Below are 21,249 nucleotides of genomic sequence, written 5' to 3' on the forward strand. Positions count from 1 at the left end.
CATAATATTAAACTTGTGGTATTTGTTAAGCATTGTCTAGTTTTAAAAGTTCTTAAGAAAACGTTCTTTCTGCTAACTATTTCTTATTCTGCTTTATTTTTTGGTTTTGCATAGATTTATCTCGTTATATGTTAAAGAATTTTTAAAAAAATTATCTATTTAAGTGAAACTTTCTTATAGATGTTTGCTTCACAACATTCAATGTTTATGATGCCTTGTTTAGAAATTTTTAATGTTTCTTTGCCTGCTGTATTTGTAAAATATTGTCTAGGTTCAAAAGTTTTTAAGCAAGTGATTGTTTATGGGGTGCAATGTCAATTTTCGCATTTGTCTCCTTTATCTTTTAGGTTTTAGATATTTTAGCCTCTCACAACACTTGAAGCAAGATATTAAAAAAACAGTGTTTCAAGGGTAATATAATAGTAAAATAGTGTTGTTGTTGTTGCTAATTCCCATCTGGTCTGACGGGGTCAGACCAGATCAATAAATCCGTTTACATTTAGAAAATCCGAAACCGAAATGTGAGAGGAATGAATGTCATTCCAGCCCAGCCCTAAACAGTTCAAGATGTGCTCAGGTGATGCCTGATTTTGTTGGCATTTAGGGCAAAGAGGAAAGATCTTTTGATTAGCAGAAAATGTGAGACTTTTCAGGTGTCCACTGGCCAGTCGGGATAAGCAAGTGTTGGTCTGCCTGTTTCCAGGAAGAGATAGGGAGAGTCCTGGTCTTTTTGCTTTATACCAGTAGTGAGTAGGTGGAAGCAGCCACTTTTGTTTGTTCTGGGCCTTTTGCCTTGCGAAAAGTTCAAGGCATCTAAGCTCTGAGGTGGAGGGGACTGGTCTAGTCCCTTCTTTGCGAGAGTGTCAGCCAACTCGTTTCCGTGGATATCGACGTGGGACGGGATCCATTGAAAGTGGACCTCATGCTGCTGAGAAATGAGCTTTACTTTTTGTTAGATCGAAAAACTGGTTTTATCTCCAATGAGGGGCATTTACTATAAAATTTATACGAGTCTGAAAATCTTTGTTATTAAAGTGATTCGTCGTATTTTCAATTTTGATGATTTATTAATTGAAATTAACATTTATCACAATAAGTAAAAAGCTTTGAATAAAATTTTAAGCTCAGTCCCTGACTGATCCTAACACACCCCATCTTCCGACTATGAAAGAGGGGGAAATGTTTTTCAATCAGACGGATGTAGAACTTTTTAATTCTGGTGGTGATAAAAACTATTCAGGAACTTATGGACGACGACCATTATCTCGCCTAATGTCTCAATTAAGTGACACCAGTCAACCCTCAACTCTTATTCGAGAGAAACTTGACCAACTGCACACCTTTCAGCTGAAAGTTGACCAAGCAGCTGTGATCATAGTACAGTGAAACCTGTCAAGTTGACCACCCTTGTANCGCCTAATGTCTCAATTAAGTGACATCAGTCAACCCTCAACTCTTAGTCGAGAGAAACTTGACCAACTGCACACCTTTCAGCTGAAAGTTGATCAAGCAGCTGTGATCCTAGTACAGTGAAGCCTGTCAAGTTGACCACCCTTGTAAGTTGGACACCTGCATAAGTTGACCTCAATTATCAAGAACGGAATTTTTCCTATATAATATAAAGAAGCAAAACCTTTGTAACTTGACCACCTTTCTATCTTGTATGTTGACCACTAAAATAAGTCAATTTTGTATAGGAGTATTATGAATTTTTATTCTAAAACCCTCATAAGTTGACCAGAAAAAAAATTCAGAAAATTTTCTGTCATTTTGCAATGTAAGTTAAAAATTCACTTGTTTGGTGAAATTCTGTACAAAGCTAATCTAAACCCTTTTCTGAGTTGACCATCTGGGGAAACTGAAGCTGGTCAGCTTTTGACTATTTCCTTCATTCATTCTATTATTTTTGTAACAAATAGGTATGTAAGTGTAGTAATAACAGAATAAATTTTAAAGCGTTCAAATAATTTTGTTCTGTTAAAGTTTTCAAATTACATGTTTTCATTTTATGATATTTTTTTTATTTTTATTAAGCACTTCACATGCATAACTAACGAAATAATTTTCTTTAAAAAGTTTGTTAAATATTAGAATCATGTATATGTAACAAATTAAAGGTCATTCAGGTTTAAGCTCATTTCGTAAGATATTCATTTGGCTATTTGCTGAATAAAATTTTTAAGTCAAGTAAAAAAAATATTTAATATATGGCAACATGATATAGGAAGCGAAAAGGTAAACAATAACCAACTCCCTCTATAAGTTGCCCACTTGTCTAAGTTGACCACTAAAACAATGCACCACAAGTGGTCAACTTGCACAAGTTTTACTGTAGTAGTTTCTGCTGCCTATACAAAGTCAGCATTTTCACACCAACAGGTATTTTACTGTGAGCATAGGAAGAGAGTCGTCCTTGTGAACTGTGATTCTGCCACAATACCAAAATGGTTTCGGCTATTGATGGGAAATGATATGATTATGAAAAAGAACAATCCTGAATTTAAAAGTATTCTGAAGACACGTGTTAAGAGGGCCGTGGCAACTTTTTCATTCTTCTTTTTGTGGAACAAGAAATGATCGTCTGAAAATTATTATGTAAATGAAATGTTATTCTTTTTTACTAAAATTAGGAGTCAGATTTATTATTTAGAATAGAAGTAGAGAACAACAGAATTTTTTACTCTCTGATAGAGTCTCGTAACAGTAGGTCGGGAAAGCCTGGTTGGTAGGGCATTGGGCCTATCCCCACTGGCTGAAAACTCTCCGTGTAGTAAATGATAATTGGTGCACAATAAAACCGTCGGGTCACAAAATCCTCTGTGTTCCCATAACAAATCATACCTCTGTAGGTGTCAAAAAATACAAAATTAAAAATGACCTCAGATGAAACTCAAAGGACGTCGAATCCAATAATTAAGAAAGCTCTATTATTACGTTTAATAAAAAGGAAGATTTATTGACTCAACAAAATAATCAAAGCATCGCCATTACAAAAGAAAAAGAATCTTACTCTCTCTCAAAAACCATTTTCATTCCAAATCTATCACCATGGCAACTATAATACTCTACTCGTTGCCATCTACAATTTGACATACATAATTAGTAAATTATTTCACAAAAATTACGATGCGCTTAAGAACATCCTCCCTCCTAAGTTAACAACACTAACAAAGGAGTTAACTAATATAGCTTAAAGATATTTCATGTTAAAATGAAACTTTGCAGGAATTTTAAATAAAATTTAAAGTTCTAAATTACTATGGAGTTTTTATAAGGATAGTTTGTCAAGCTTTTTAGCAGCTCGTCGACTTCTAGTCAATACAGGAAGGTTTTCAGCTTCAAAAGGAGCTGGCAAATCTTCACCTGAAGAAACTTCTAGAGAATACACCCTTTGCACTGCCCTGTTCAGCTCTCCTTGTTTAGTTTTCATTCTTACTCGGCGTGCAATTCCATCAGTACCTGGCATTGTTTTGATCATTTTTCCAAGTGACCATAAGACCCTTTTCTTGTTACTCCTAACACTTCTAATGATTCAAGTTGATCATAAAGTTTCGGCAGAGATTTCTCATATTTGCCTTGTTTCTGTGAAACTAAAGCTAATAACTTTCTGACATACACTTGAATCAACAATTCCTCCTTTCCATACCGAGTTTTAAGTTGATTAATTGCGGAGGAAAACTATTTAAAAGCTCATCAGCAGATGATTCTTTTAACATGGATTGCTGTAAATAAAGGAACTTATCATAGTCGCCAATATTCGGATCTTAGCCAATTTTCTCAAATTGGCACCAAAAACTAAGCCAGTTTTTCTGATTTCCGTCAAAGACTGATCTGTGGATACTGCAAATTTATCCGACCAGCAACTAAATGGCTAGTAACAGACATATTGTGAAATAGAAGACAGTAAATTTTCCAATTTAATATCAAAAACTCTAATTTTATCAATATACGCTTCGGAATCGTCTGTTTCTTTAACAATTTCTTTTTCATCTCGAATTTCCGTAAACAACACAGTTCTTACATTCTCTTCAGATATAAGTAATTGCTTAACTTTTTCTGATATAATTCTTAACTTCAACAATTTTTCTTCATTGTTCATTTCGGCTTCAATTTTTGCAAAATCATTGCACGACTGAGTAAACAATCTACGATGCTGTGTCCTCACCTATTTTAATACTTTCATTTTCACTCAGATTCATTAATAGTCTTTTTCTAAAATCTCAACAGAAATTCAAAGTTCTGTCGCGAACGCTATATGCCAAAAAATACAAAATTAAAAATGACCTTAGGTAAAGCTCAAAGGACTTCTAATCAGATAAGTAAGAAAACTTTACTATTACGTTTAATAAAAAGGACGATTTATTAACTCAAAAAACTAATCAAAGCCTCGCCATTCCATAAGAAAATGAATCTTGCACTCTCTCAAAAACCATTTAGATTCCAAAACTATCACCATGGCAACCATAAAGCTCCACTCATTGCGATCTACAAACTGACGTATAATAAGTAAATTATTTTAGAAAAATTACGATGCCCATAAGCACATAATATCTTACAGTAGGTACTGAATTAGAAAGTGATCATTCTCTGGTTCAGGTCAAAATTATGAGCTATGGATGAATGAATGAATGTATGAATGTGTCCACCCTATAAACGGGTTGAGACGTGTGTGTGGCTGAAGCCGTATTCTTGTCCATAGAGGCCCCTCTGCCTTAAATTCGTTTGTTTTTACCAAACAGGCTTGGTGGCATTGACAAGTGGCATTAGAAACAACCAATATGTTGGAGGTTGAATAGGGTCAATGTGAAATATTCCACATTATGAATTCCACATTAGCCCAAATATCATGTGTCTAGACTAGTCTCACGAAGACGCGTATTTACATTATGCCTAATGCTGGTTAATTGAAAGTATTCAGAGCAAAAGTTCATATTAAAATAGGTGAAAAACCATCGAATTTATAACTTATCACCTTTCATTGAAATTTTGAAAATGAAATGTGTTAATAAAAATGTAAAGGGGAAATTTAAAAGCTAATTTTTCACCTAAAAACCTCCTTTTACAAATTTTTACTAAATTATTCACAGTATGATTAAGCAACTGCACATGTTGAACATCAATGTTACCAATCTACAATATCTCATAGACGAAATTTAACCAATAGAATAAAGTAAAACCATATATTTACTTATCTCTAAATAACATAAAAACACATGACATTTTTCAAACAATAATTTTTCAAATTTGCTTTATTTAGATAAAAGAGAAGCAGTTTCTTATGACTGAAATTTCTTTAATTTACAAAATTAATTATTGATAAATGTTTAAAGTGAATATGAATGAAAAAAAAATTCAAACTACTTTTTTTATTTTACATTTTAGTACTAATATGATTCTGATAATAAAGCAGATTTTTTAGTAACTTTTTTCATTGCTGAAAAAAATCAAAATATTTTTCCACTTTAAATTAGAGTGTCAGAAACAGAATATATAAAAGAGACGCAGAAAAATATATAAAAGATCGACATCAAAAGGTTAAGCCTAAAGGAAATGTAATTTCTTCTGTATCAACAAAACATCTTCGGTGTCTACGATTTTAGGAGATAACACCGTATTAGTCTTTATTAAATCAATTTTGCAAAATTTGACTGAATGCATATTTAAAAGCTGTTTTTGAAAAGTTAAAACTAATAGAAATGTCAAAGATAAAAAAAAACAACCATTTTGTTTCTGTGTGTACAATGCGCAACAATGAGAAGGAAAAAAACAACCACCCTGAATAACTTTTTTGATCTAATGATCGGATCTTCATGATCTAGAGCTCTATCTTAAAGTTCGTGAGGGAGACTTCAAATATGCTAATTAATATTATTAAATGCTGATACGAAATCAGACAAAAAATCGTACTTTCTCTGAAAAAACATTCCTTTTTTTTTACGAATTTTAAATTTCTGACCTCCTATTAGTTGATGACCTCCTGGTCTGATTTCGTAACTTAAAATAGCGTCTGCACATATTAATTAGCATATTTGAGGTCACTCTCTCGAGCTGTTAAGATTGAATCCTAGAACGTGAAAATACGATAATTAGATCAAAAGTTATTCAGATTTTTTTTTTTTTTTTTTTTTTAACTCTCTGTATGTATATAGATGTAACGCGCTTTCGTCTTTATCGCATTAATTTTCATCTCTTTTACTTAAAATATAACAGTACGCATATTACTCTTGTGGTTTCCATCACACATATTATATTTTTATTGGGTTTAAAATTATTGGTTAACTTAAAATAATAACACCAATATAGTGAAAATAACACTAAAGCACAGAAAAGCTATCTTTCTTTTTATATGCCACAATTGCGTTAAAAAGAAAGCTCTAACTTGCAACCGAAGTGGATTATTAATTTACATGCTGATAAATTTCTAAATAAAGCAGTTGAAAATTAAAAATTTATTCGGAAAAGAAGTTAGAAAATATTTTCAGAGCGTAGTTTTACTTCAACTATATAGTTTCGTCCCTTAAAATTTATTTCCGTTAATATTTTAATACATTACTCGATAAGCACAGTTAAGGAAAATAAAGATTTTTTTTTTAACTATACAACTTATAATTTTTCTGAAAAAAAAAAGCTTTTCTAGATCATCATCTTTGTGCCCCTCCATTGACCAACAAATGCCACAGATTAATTTTTCATGCAGATACTTTTAACATCTTAACTGCTAATAAATCATTATTTTGTTCCATTGTGTTTTTGTTTTGATAAAAGAAAATGAAATGATTTCCATAACAACAATGCAACTAGACTAATAATTAAATACAATATCAGATTTTTTTTTTTGAATTGTGAAGTATATATTGATTTATTTTAAAGACCAGTTTTAGTTAAATCTTTCTTTTCAGAAACCTTTGAATACAAGACAAATGCACAAATGTTATTTGATTTAAACAGTTTACAATATTTATGCCACCATGTTACCTGTTAGGACTTGCTTTTATTTATTCGTTGAATTTTTTCAAATCTTGTTTGACAACACGGTATTGATTTACTGATTCAAGCCATTTCATGCATTAAATAACGGGAACGTTTACAACAAAATATATTTAGAAGTATTTTAAATATGAGATATGTTGCAGTTGCACGGAAATTGTTATATCGTGATTTAGTTATTTTGTAAGTACTTTATTTTACTATAGTTATGTGTATAGTATGTTTATTTATGCATAATTTATGTATATAGTATGTATTTTAAAAATGTTTTCCCATGGGGAAAATGAGAGTGGTTCTAGGTTTTTCATGTCCGCACAAAGACGAGAGTCATAAAACTCAAGCGAACAGGATAATTAATAAAAAAGTAGTACAAGATTAAATAAAAGAAAAAACAGATCATAGTTTTGACACTTCTTGGAGTTGATTGTTTTCTACGCTGAGATTTTTCTTTTTAATTTCACTAGCGTGTATTTTTAATGTTTTTACATAAAATTAATTTAAAGTATTTTTACGTTCTTTTTATGATTAACTTATTCATAATTACCATCTTGCCCAGCAGTTTTACTATAAATATGAATAAAGAAGGTTTAAAGAAACAGCAGAACAAGATTAATTTTTTAAAAAAAATCGGACTATAATATTTGGAGATTCTCAGAGTTTTTTCTTTTGATTTTCACTAATGCGAACATATATTTTCGATCTTTTTACATAGAATTAATTTAAAGTATTTTTACGTTCTTTTTATGATTAACTTATTCATAATTACCATCTTGCCCAGCAGTTTTACTATAAATATGAATAAAGAAGGTTTAAAGAAACAGCAGAACAAGATTAATTTTTTAAAAAAAATCGGACTATAATATTTGGAGATTCTCAGAGTTTTTTCTTTTGATTTTCACTAATGCGAACATATATTTTCGATCTTTTTACATAAAATTAATTTAAAGTATTTTTACGTTCTTTTTATGATTAACTTATTCATAATTACCATCTTGCCCAGCAGTTTTACTATAAATATGAATAAAGAAGGTTTAAAGAAACAGCAGAACAAGATTAATTTTTTAAAAAAAATCGGACTATAATATTTGGAGATTCTCAGAGTTTTTTCTTTTGATTTTCACTAATGCGAACATATATTTTCGATCTTTTTACATAAAATTAATTTAAAGTATTTTTACGTTCTTTTTATGATTAACTTATTCATAATTACCATCTTGCCCAGCAGTTTTACTATAAATATGAATAAAGAAGGTTTAAAGAAACAGCAGAACAAGATTAATTTTTTAAAAAAAATCGGACTATAATATTTGGAGATTCTCAGAGTTTTTTCTTTTGATTTTCACNATATATATATATATATAGGTTAAAGGTTAGATAATCACAGAAACTTAATCTAATTCAATAAAATACGCATCTTATTAATTTATATAAGTTTATTTAACAGCTTGCAATGGATTTTCGCATGGATTACAATGATGGGCTTCCATAGCAGAAATGCTGAGAATTGGCAGAGATTTTTCTAGCCACGAAAATATGAAAAAAAAACATGCATTTTCAAAGGCTCCTGATATTTAAACAGGGATTCTAAAGGTAAATGGTTGCAAGAATATCGTTAATTTAATCAAACGTCATTCAGATGGGAATATTTAGAGATTTTTTATACGTTCCAAAGAGGATGCCATTCAGACGATAGGGAATTTTTGAGATTTTTTTAATGTGTATTTTTCTAAGAAATATTACCCATTAACTTCAGAACATAATCTTTTAGTTGTCATCTTGACTTTTTATGGTTCTTCGTTAATGAACGATTTCTACGTCTTTAATTTAATAATTAATAATTTTCCATTTTAAACTTATCATTTACTGTAGAAAGATTCATATGAGACATTTTAAATATTGCATCCTAATCCCCAAATTTCTTATATTAAATATGGAACTTAAGGAAAAAATTATGTTTAATTACTTGCAACCCTTTCCACCGTAATTTTTAATGAAAACTACTACAACACCCGCATCGAATTATCAAGTAAAATCATTTCAGCAAAACAAAAGTAACAAATGCAAAGTAAAAGTTTCGTATACGAAAACATGCAAACCTTTTTATTACCTATAACAATCAATAATGTTTACTTCACCATATCTTTTATAAGCAATTTATAAAAGTTTATGCACACATTATACAAAAAGAATTAGAGTCTCTAATATAATTCATTATTTTTCTGAAAAGTTCTGTGTAGTTATACCACAAACTGCTGTAAGTGAAGATTTTTTAAGAGTTAATAAAGAAAACACATTAAAAATATTAAACTTGAGAACACATATAGAGAAATTCATTATTCACATAACTTTTCAAAGTGAATAAAAAGAAATTAAAAAAAAGGACACAAATGTGGCATTAATCTTGTATCTCAGCAATATCGATACGGACGATCCTATCTCAAAATATACAGCAATGAAAAATATGATTTGTTTATGGCTGGTCCACATGAGGAACTTCGCCCCATGTTTGTTACGAATACGGGGAAACACAACAGTTGTAGAGTTATTAAGATGTCGGATCTTCCGTTAGGATATTTAAACTCTTCATACATGACTGTGTCACCAGGTGAAAAGTTTATATCTACAAATCTAGAATCGCAATAAACTTTATTTTTCTCGTAGTATCGTTTTGTATTCCTAGCTTTTCCGATTTTATGATAAATATTCTCTTTTAAAGGAGTTTCAAATGAAACTATGCCATTTAATAAACATGACGGAAATCCCTTTCCTTCATGTACCCCATTTATTATTGATTTATTGACAAATTAATATTAATTGATTATTTATTGACCATTTCTAAAAATAAAAAGAGACTAGTGTTTAGAAAATAACATGTACACACAAATAATAATATTGAACATCAGTCACATTGTAACTGTTCGTTTCATGTTTTATTAGATAAAAATGTTTGTGCAAATATTTAATTGAAAATATTTTTTTGCATTTTCAGAAAAGCATTCTTTAGCTAAAGGTTAAGCTCCTTATTATAAGAAAAACAAAACCAGGAGCAATTCATGAAAAACATACTGATAAAAAATAAAGATTTTAGGATAATATCAAACAGAATGTGTGAATGAATAAAAACAAAACTAATATTATGTCTTAATGACTAACGAATGTGACAAAGAATAAAATCATGCCTTATGCTATGACCACGGAAGTTCACCGCAAAACCAAGAAAGTTCTAGAACATTTGTGATGACGTCTGCAGTGAGGCACAAAAATGCTTTTAAAGCATATATATTTAGAATTAAAACCAACAGTCTCAAGTAAACGCTTAAAAGAATCTTCAAAGTATGTTAATACAAAGAATGCTTGACATTGAATTTAAAATCCATTAAGGTAGTTTAAATTTTGATTTTATTCCTCAATTTTGCGGCAATTGCATCACATGCACGATACAAAAAAATGTAAAAAGAAATTGTTTACAACAAATAGTTTCCAATCTGAACTGATTCAAGAACATGATACAAAAAGTTTAAAATAATAAAAAAAAGTGTGACTTTGGTTCTTCTCATTGATTTTTTGTGGTGGTTAAATTAAGATATTTTGAGACAAATTAATTTTGAAACACAAAAAGAAACTGAAATGCAGTTCTGAAAACGTTTTGAAAGAATCCTGAATCTAAACAATAATAATGAAACAAATGGATCAATATGGATTATGTTTGTTGTTTGGATCGTGACCAAAAACAGAAAATATTTTCATGATTGTGTCTTTTTTCATGTTATTCAATTTATTACCATGAAAAGGCACCAACTTATTTGAAATCACGTCGCACTTAGTCACACTGACCTCATTAACTACTTTTCCCTAATCCGGTCAAGCAACCAGAATTTAATCTCACCAACTAAGCTCCCCTAATGAAGCCACTTAGTTACTTGTAACTACGTATAGCCGAGAGTGCGAATCTGTCAGTCTCATAGCAGACAGAGCCCCAGCGTTACTCCTAAAGTTACTCCAGAGAAACTTCTCACAAACACGAGAACATTAAAGATGAGTAAATTATTCTGAAAGTGAATGAACATTTCTAGAAAAGTCATCATGTATTATTTAATTGTGACAAATATTTCCCTTCTTTATTCTGAAAATGATTTTATTTTAACATAAATAAAGATGTCTATTACAGATTACCTGTAACTTAAATTGAAAAAAAAAAATTTTAAGAAAAATTGTTTAACGAAAGTTTACCCTATTTCTTCGAAAGATTACTGAATTTATTTAAAATATGAATGAATACAATATAATCAATTTGAAAACGAGAGATACTGTTCAATATGATGAAAGCAAGAACATAGATGAAATCGTTCCAAAGAAAATAAGTAGAAAAAGTGCAAAAAACAAAAAGATATATTCCGAACAAGGGCGCTTTCAATTGAATAAGCAAAAGTGTACTTATAAGTTAACTTCTAGCCCTCGTGATCAGGACTCAAAAGATTCATCAATTCAAGTCTTATCAAAAATCAGAAAGGCAGACGCAAAAGTTAGAAAATTAATTTGGTTGTTATTACTGTTTATAGGAATCGGTGGGTGCGTTTATGAGACTCAGAAATTTATAAACGTTTATCTGACTTTTCCCATTGTCATTGCAGTTGAAGATGAATACGAGTTGAAACTGAAATTTCCAGCCGTTACTGTCTGCAACTTGAATCGACAGAAAGCTGCGTATGATAATTGCACAAACCTTGACATCATTAATGGTTGTTTGGACTTAAATGATATAGCTGGATTTCATCCTATTACTGAGCGACGAAACATTATTTCCTGCTCATATTTTCGAAATCAAACTGTTTTTAACTCTAAAAGAAACGAATCAGCATCTTTTGCTCGTTACATGAAAATGGATGATAAAAACCGAAGATTTGTTGGACATCAGAAAGCAGATCTAATCAAACATTGTGTTTTCAACATGCAGTTATGCTCTCTTGACGACTTTATTCATTTCCAAAGCTTGCAATATGGAAACTGTTTTATTTTTAACAAAAGTGATTTAGAGTCGACATCAATAGGGTACAAAAGTGGTTTGGAATTACTTTTGAATGTAGAGACAGAACAATATTCAATTACTACACCTAGCACGGCAATCGGTGTAAGAATATCGATTCATAATATTTCAGAAGCGCCAAATCCAGAAAAAGATGGAGTAAATATCAGTCCTGGTTTCGAAACTTCTATTGCTTTGAAACAATATGAAATCAAACGCCTACCATCGCCATTTAAAGATCATTGTCTCGATTACCATATGCACAATTACTATAGTAACGAAGCTGAATGTATCAAGATGTGTCTCCAAAGCCAAAGTTTGAATATTTGTGGTTGCGTTGATCCTTCTATCATTTTTATTTCAGATTTAAAGCACTGCGATTTTGCTAACAAAACAGACGTATGTTGCTTAGATGGTGTACAAAACCAAATCTCTGAGAATGTTTCCATTTGTGATTGCCCTTTATCTTGTTATTCGACCTCATACCATAGAGAGATATCAATGGCTGCTTTGCCAATCAAATCACGTTTTTTTGTTAATGGAACTAGTTTATTAACAAATTTCAGAGACAATTACGCCATTTTGAGAGTATTTTACAAAACTTTGTCTCACCGTACGTACAAGCAGTTACCCATGTTTCGTAGCTCTGAAATATTTAGCTGTTTAGGTGGTGCTATGTCACTTTGGCTAGGTATTTCATTATTTGCTTTTATTGAAGTCGCGGATATTTTAATTGTCTTTTGTCGGTGTGCGTATCATACCGTTTATAAAATATTGCACAATCTTTAAAATTCGTACCTACAAACTAACACAATTCCGTCTGTTTATTTATTGGATGTCCTAAAACACACTGGTGGTTTTTTAAAAAAAAAAAACTATAACAAGAAAAGAAGGGAGTTTAAAGAACAATTTTTGCCAGAAATTCATGTCAGTGAATATAATCGATATTCCAGAATTTTCGTTTTTCTGGTCTTAATTTAAAATTTTTTTGACAGGTGGCGCTATAGATGTTTGCAACAGAAAATGTTTTAGTCGGAGAAAAATTACCGAAAATCAAGTAGTAATACTATTTTTTCATCCATTTACCATTAGTATGTGATTTTTATTTGGTTTTCTTTGATTTATATGTTGAATGTCTGCAGCTTCATCTGTCAAAAAATTATGAACTAATAACATTACGTCTGGGAAGTTTTTTTTGCGAACTTCTTGTCCTGTTATACGAATTTATTCTTAGAGTTGTTGATTTCATATTCACCGTTTTCTTGTTAGAAATATTCTTGCTTCAATTATTAAGCAGCTATACTCCATTGCAAGATAAGAAACGTCTTTGCGTATAATATGAAACTTGCGGTGTTTGTAAAGCATTGTCCAGTTTTAAAAGTTCTTAAAAAAAAGTTCTTTTCTCTAACTATTTCTTAATTATGCTTTATTTTAAGGTTTTACATAGATTTATCTCGTTATATGTTAATGAATTTTTAAAAAACTTATCTATTTAAGTGCAACTTATTAACATCTTTTTGCTTTACAACATTCAATGTTTATTATGCCTTGTTATGAAAATTTTTAACGTTTCTTTGCCAACTCTATTTGAAAACTATTGTCTAGGTCAGTGGTTCCCAAACTTTTTTGACCCATAGACCCCTTTTTATAGTCAAAACATGCCCTCGGACCCCCAAGTGATAAACTGCTTATATGTACGGTGTAAAAATTACAAATTAAAAAAAAAACTATTTAAGGACTATGTATTGAAATTATATCTTTCATTTGAAATAAAATAAATTAATTATTGACTTTAATGAACGTGATGAGAATTTAAGAGTGTATTTATGTTCGGTTCAATGTTTGCGAGTACTAATTTCTAATTATTTATTTATTAATATTTTTTTGTGATAAGGTTCATTACGGCACTGAAGCTGAGAGAACAATATTCTCTTCCCAAGTTTTATTTATACAGAAAAAGTTTTGCAACAAACGCAGTTTTACGATTTTAGTTTTGATGAAATTTAATTGTTCATCTTGTAGTTTCAAATTAGTTTCGTTAAGTTTGGCAAATGTACTGAAAGAACATTCGTTGCAGCTTGTTTTAACTCCAGAAAACCTCCGTATCTTCCTACCATTGCCGGAGCACCGTCAGTAGCTACAGAAATGATATTAGTCAAGGGTATAGCTTTTAATTCAGTCAATAGAGCTTCACCTTTCGTATCGCTTTCCAAACATTTAGCAAATAACAATTCTTGGTAAAATATTTATTCTTTTACAAATCTTACATAAGCTAAAAGTAAAAATTTCGTTTCCTGGATAAATGGACTCGGCAAACTGTATAGAAAATTCAGATATTTTTAAGTACTCACATAAAGAATTTTCTAAGCACTGGGATATTTTGTATATCCTTCTTTGTACATTATTATTACTCCGTGGAATTCTTTTCACAATGTTAAAAGCTGGTTTGTGCAACCCGGTGAGTATTATCTCACTTACAGCTAGTAAAATAAGTTCTTCATTAGAGTGAGGCTTGCCTGATGACTTTGCAATAATGTAATAAATAGAAACATGCGATACTACGAGAAACATGCAATCCATCGTCACCTCGCATAGATGTTGTCCCTATAAGTTGTTGCAGTGACGGTGTTTTCAGATATTTTTCTTTGACTGATTGAAAAATAGTTAAATCTTTATCTTTTTCGTCACTATGGATTTTTAACAATTATTCGTTAAGCTTGGAATATTTCATTGAATCACTTGTTGTAGTTTTATTACATAGAAGACGCATAGGTAAAGTACTATTTTCTAGTGAATACTTCAAATATTCAACACTGAATTTTCGGCATTTTTTCTTCGATTCATTCATACTGTTATCGCTTAAAAAAGGAACAAAAGATATAAGATAATTTGTAAATCAACTGTTTAATTTGAAACAAACTACTGTTAATAATTATAAGCACCCACCTTTATTTATAGCTTACTTAAGACGTAAAAATTGCTACTATTTTAATTATCTTAATTTCCATAATAAAAAAGAACCAATCATAATTTTATTATTTTATATTAAACCTCACGTGGACCTCCTGACATTGTTCACGGACCCCTAAATCAGTTTTCATTTCTTACAGACACCCCTGAATGGTACCACGGATCCCTGGGGGTCCATAAGGACCACTTTGGGAAACACTGGTCAAGGTTTAAAAGTTCTTAAGCAAGTAGTCGTTTATGTGGCGCAATGTCAATTTTCTTATTTTTCTCCGTTATCTTTTAAGTCTTATATATTTTAGACTCTCACAACAACTGAAGCAAAATCTTCAAAATAATTAGTATTTCAAGGGTAATGTAAGAGTAAAAAAAGGAATACATTCACTATAAAATTTATGTTAATCTGAAAATCTTTGTAATTATAGTGATTCATTGTATTTTCAAATTTGATGATTTATAAATTGTAATAAACATTTATAACAATAAGTAAAAAGCTTTGAACGAAATTTTAAGGACAGTCAGAGAATGACTAAAATATAAGTATCATAAAAAGTTATTTTCAAGAAAATGTTTATATTTTGCGCAGTTACGTTAATGCATTCATGAACAAATGAACAATTTTGCATTTAACTTTTTATCAACTAATAACACCATTACAGTACCGTGTTTTATTTTTTGGTGCGTGCTGAACATCTTATATCAAAAATTATTCAATTCTATTTTCTCTATTGAAGAGAAAATATCAATCTCTAAGAGAAAATATCAATCCGCTTTTATTGTCCTATTAACCAGTGCTTTGAAATACAATCAATAAAAAATAATTTGAATTTATAGGAATTCCCTTTCAAAATTAATAATTTTTACTCTTTCTAAATATTTACTTCAACTCACGATATTACTAACTTGCTGTTCATATAAACATTCACGAAAATTGCAGCTTATGTTCAAGTTTATTTTCGTTTTAAAGCTGTGTTTCGTCCCGTAAGCTATTGTCACATGGAATAAGGAAATTTTGTTTTTATTATCGATCTGAAACTCATTATTTTTTGGAGGGAAAAAGGACAAGTTAATTTTAAACTAAAAATATTTAGGATATTAGAAATTATGTATACTGAAAATTTTGTGCTATGAAATAAAAAAAGTTTTTATAATAAAATTAAACAAAATTCACAGAAAATCGCGGAGAAGTTAGTCCTATAATTTCAAACTACCGACATTAAGACAGTTTAAATGCTAAACTAATGATGAAGCCGCTGCTGAGAAAACTGTGATTAAAGATTGAAAAATATCTTTGAAAATAAAATTAGTTTGTAATAGTTTTTAGTCTTATATTAACAATATATCTCTAGAAATTATATAATATTTAATGGTATACATTATATTAATGAAAACAAGATTCAGTGATGATTAAAAACAACAATAAACGTAAAATGATGCTGTTTTCCCAAATGTTTAAAATTAAGATTATAGAATTATTGATGTTTTTTATAAGGTAAGACGAAATATTTTCTGATAGTGAAATAATCTTAAACTTGTAGAAATGAATTATATTGACTGATTCTCGATTGTGAAAATTGGATACAAGAAGAAAAATTTCAAATTGAAAAGCAATAGCACTGACAAATTTCGGTCATTTATCTACTGAAGTTTCTGATAAGTGAAGCAAATTACATTTAACCAAAACACTGCAATATAAGAAACAGTCATTTTTTAAAACAAAAATGAAACACAATTCGAAAAAAATAAGCAACTATCTAATGAAAGCTGATTTTGAAGAACAAAACTCCTTTCAATTAAAAAAAACACCAAACAAGCCTATCTAGTTCGCGGCTCGACTTAATCCTTGAATACTTTTCAAAGAAATCACAAACTTATTTTAACAAAGACAAAGCACTTAACTTCATAAGAACTTGGTCTTTCAAATCTAGTTATCACTTCCTGTTACGAATTTTTAAAGAATCTCCTATTTACTTCTTTTCACGAATTGGAAAAGCAAGTACAATTGGATGAAAAACTATTTGGATACTGTTTTTATTGATAGGAACCATTGGATGCATTTATGAAGCTGTCAGGATCGTAAATATTTATCTAACATATCCTATTGTTATAAATATAGACGAAGAACATGTTTCAAGTATTCCCTGCTATAACTGTATGCAATCTAAACCAAATGAGAAAAATATTTTCACATTGCATTAATAAAGATATAATATAAATTAATATGCATGGACATTCATTAGGTGCAGCTTTTATGGCAAAGCATTTTTAACTACAGTTTATGATTCATTAATAATTAATTATTTATAGACTATTTAAATATACAAGTTCTAACTAGGTGTAAAAAATGTAAATTAACTCATGTATCTAATTAAAAATGTAAAGTCAGGTAGAGGGGATCTAAATAACCAGATTTTAAATAAGAATCCAAACACGGAAATGTAACGGTATTGCTGCAGTACTTAAAGTAGTATTAATCATAAATAAGTGAAACTTTCAAATTTGACTCTTGAATAAATAATTTATACACAGTTTACAATAGCTAACAATCAAACTGTTTACAATAAAGCAATACGAGATTCACGACTGCAGCGCATGGATTAGCTCACATTAGTAGAAAACTACAGGCATGCCACACACGCTTCCAGCAGTAACAGACAGTTGGGGAACCACATATTCTTCAAATCTGATAGAACAATCACATACGATGCTTTTCATTTAACTTAACAGAAGAAATCCAAGTAGATCAAATCTGGACAACGTGGGGACCACCTGTACAGCCGTATGCATGAAGTGCATATCGACAAACTCCTCAGTGGAGTAATAATGCATTTTGCTTGAAATCCGTACGAAAAATAAAAAATCAGCAAATGAAGCTCTTTAGTATGCCGAGCATAACAGCTTGGCCATCTCAGAATTTTCAACACACATGCTTATTTAGCCCTCAGTCAGTCTTTACATTTTTAACAAATAGTTTTGACCCACCCTACATAATAAGAGCAGTTTAAAATGTCACCCTAACACGGTATTTTAGAAATCTAATCATAATTGTTTTCTAAATTTATTGTATTAAAGATTTGTATGTTTTAAATATTGGTATTCTGTTTCGAAAAAAAAATTATATTTAAGAATGAGTATTCAAAAGAGTTTTTAAATGTTAGATACGTACGCATATAGTTTTGAGTTTGGTGCAACAATGTTTGAAACTCGAAAATAGTCTTTATTCGGTACCTTATTTTATTACATTACGTTATAACAAATCATTGAATTATTTTCCTATATATTTCTAATAGCATTCTTTAATCACTAGTCAAAGACTTTTTAAAAAATAAAAATTTGATTGTGACTTTTGCTATTAAAATCAAAAATTTTGCACCAGTTTTTATAAGCTTTTATTTTATTTGCTTATTTATTTGCGACAGCCAACTTTTAATGAAATAATCTTATTTTAAAATTTCAATAGATGCAGGATTTAAACTCATGACTTATATGCTTGTTTATTAAATGTAAATCTGGCAAAATGTAGTTGCCTTTTTAGAAGTCTAAATATTCTTAAACATTTAATAAATATTCATAATTACTTATATTTCGAAGAAAAAAAACAAGCATTGACTAAAATGTTTCATTTAAAAAATTAATAGTTTACGAAAAAAAATTTATACATGAGATTAAGTAATATTTAACTATTTGAAGTTTTATTTAAACATCACAAATTCACAACAGGAGGAGAAACTTCAATAATATAAAAAGGAAAAAAGTTCTTTAAATAAGTATAATTAGTCATTATTTAAAACTAGTGTTTTGAAAATTTACGAGATTCCTTAAATTTACATTTTCTCAAATAAATTAAACTATGAATACGCGTGATTATCTGACTATTGAATTGTTTGTTATTTTCGAAAAAATGTATCATACATGACTTTTGGGTCCATTATCTAAATTCAATGAAAGCAATTTGCTACACAGCATAAAACGCGAAAACTTTATTTTATTGTCTGAAATTTCAAAAAGAATATTCTGTATAATCAAAGTGTTTTTTATATTTTTCATCTACTTCTTTTTCTTTTTCCTTTACGAAATGTTTTATTTTGTACAAATGACACGCAATAATATAAATAATGCAGATAGAAATTTCATTAAAGTAATTTTTTTTAACTTTATTGATTTGAAATTGGATATTTCAAATTGAAAAACTCACAATGCATAAAGAGATAATTTAGTGTTTTTTATTTATTTATAATTATTATAAGTGATTTTTCTGATACTATAATGGGAATAATTGTCTGTGCTCAAACTATTTCAATTGTGTAGTAAAACTATTACAGAATCATGTAAAGTAAATTATTAAAAACTATTCATGTAGCAAAAGGCACAAATGATATTGTTTACAAATGTGTGCTGTATTTTAGGTTTGTTGCTAGCTGCACCAACCGTGCAAACTGAAATTTGTAGTAATAATCATGATTTTAATATTACAATGTATTCTTGATATCTTTAAAGATATTTGATTTAAGATATTCTGAGCTATAAAAGTCTCCTTTCTGACAATTCTGCTATCCTCGACTTATATTTCATTCATTTTAAGAATAATTTCGCCACGAGTTCACGTGATTTCTCACGAAAGGGAACTCTTAAATATATGACGAAAATGTTTCCTCAACTCAGAATCTCGTAGTGCATGGTGGGTGATAGTTAACTAGAATGACGAAACTAAAATAAAGACCAGACTATTGAAAATAAAGTGACGGATCAAGCCTACCAGCCGGTATGGTGGTCAAGGACTTGGCATCGAATCATGAGGTTCAAGGATTTGAATCACACTTCAGGCAAAGAATATATAATGTATGTTCACTTATATATTCTTTGCTTCGGGCATGGGTGTAATTTTTCTATCTGCCCTTCTGGTGATGTTTAGGCGACATTAATCCCCCGTATGGTGCCCACGGTAAAGTGACTAGAAGGCCTGTATGGTGACCACTGTAATTGGAAATAGAAAAATTAGATACATTAGTGAATTAATTTAATTTAAAGTTAAAGAATAAATGCCATTCTACTTAATAGTAAATATGAGATATTATATTTCCCGTAATTCTTCGAGAGCTTTGTGAATAATTTGTGAATTTTGTGAATTTATTTTAAAATACGAGTTATTTAAGTTAATAAGAATTGTGAAAAGAATTAATAACTGTGCAACGTAAACCTGAGCCATTCGTATTTCTTTCAGTGTTAGTGATATATTTAAAAGTGGATAAAAATACCCTTTAAATAATTCAAAATCAGGAATTTAATGATTATTGTGCAATAAACATATCTAGAAAGTCCTTAAAAGGTGAGTGGCTCGTTCAAATAAGTAAGCAACAACTAATAACTAAAAAAACACGAGGCACCATTTAACCACATATTCTCAATAAACATATTTCCAGACTCTTCGAAATTAACACACTCTATGAAAAATACATAAGTATCATAAATTTGATTTGAAAATAATATGCAGTATTGAATTTCGTAATATTACGAACTAAGCATTTTAGGTTTTAAGATCTGCAACTTTTTTGAAAATGAATGAACACCTTCACATTAATTTGAAAATATGCAATCTAATCCATTCTTCATGCAGTTCATAATCAGCACTAAAATTACCAATTTCCATAGCTTTTGTGAAGATGAATGATTTACTTTAAAAAAGAACTTTCGTAATCATATTAATTTGAAAGTATGTAATCAACTGTACTATAATTCTGTAACTATAATATGTTATAGAAAAGGAGCCAACGCCTTCGGAATAACATAAACACTAGTTGCTTTCCAACTTCATGAGCATAATGATATTGATGACAATTACTATATGACAATTACTTACGTTTAGTAGGTCTGAAATGTCACTGTGGCTAGGTATTTTTTTTTTTTTGAAGTTGTAGACATTTTGTTATCTCTACGTCGTCAAACATTTTAGTCTGCTGCTTTTATGTAACTTGTCAGTCTTACAAGCTATGACCTATATTCCGAATATTGAGGGATCTTTCTATGTGTTCCGTTTTTAACTTTTACTTCGTTAGAAACTGTGCATTATTTGGATGCCAATTGCTGGTTAGATGCTTCATTATAATGATTAAAGCATAATGTACTATTGTGCTCCGTTTTAATCCGTAAACGTTCGCCAACTCCATGAATAGTTACTGAAAACACATTTCAAAGGTTTTTCACCTCACTACTGCCACGATTGCCTCTCCAATCATTTATGTAATATAAAAATTCTTTCAAGTCCTTTCGGTCAA

At 29.8% G+C, this 21,249-nt stretch overlaps 1 protein-coding gene across 1 annotated transcript; it reads left to right on the plus strand.

Annotated features, from left to right (window-relative positions):
- Nucleotides 1-4,279: 4,279 nt before the first annotated feature.
- LOC122271677 (degenerin mec-10-like) lies at nt 4,280-14,251 on the plus strand. Its single transcript, XM_043053758.2, has 3 exons — nt 4,280-4,319; nt 11,619-12,701; nt 14,088-14,251. Exons 1-3 carry the CDS (start codon nt 4,280-4,282, stop codon nt 14,249-14,251), a joined length of 1,287 nt encoding a protein of 428 aa, XP_042909692.2.
- Nucleotides 14,252-21,249: the final 6,998 nt, after the last annotated feature.

The sequence above is a fragment of the Parasteatoda tepidariorum genome, chromosome 3, assembly GCF_043381705.1.
Source record: "Parasteatoda tepidariorum isolate YZ-2023 chromosome 3, CAS_Ptep_4.0, whole genome shotgun sequence".
NCBI lineage: Eukaryota > Metazoa > Arthropoda > Arachnida > Araneae > Theridiidae > Parasteatoda > Parasteatoda tepidariorum.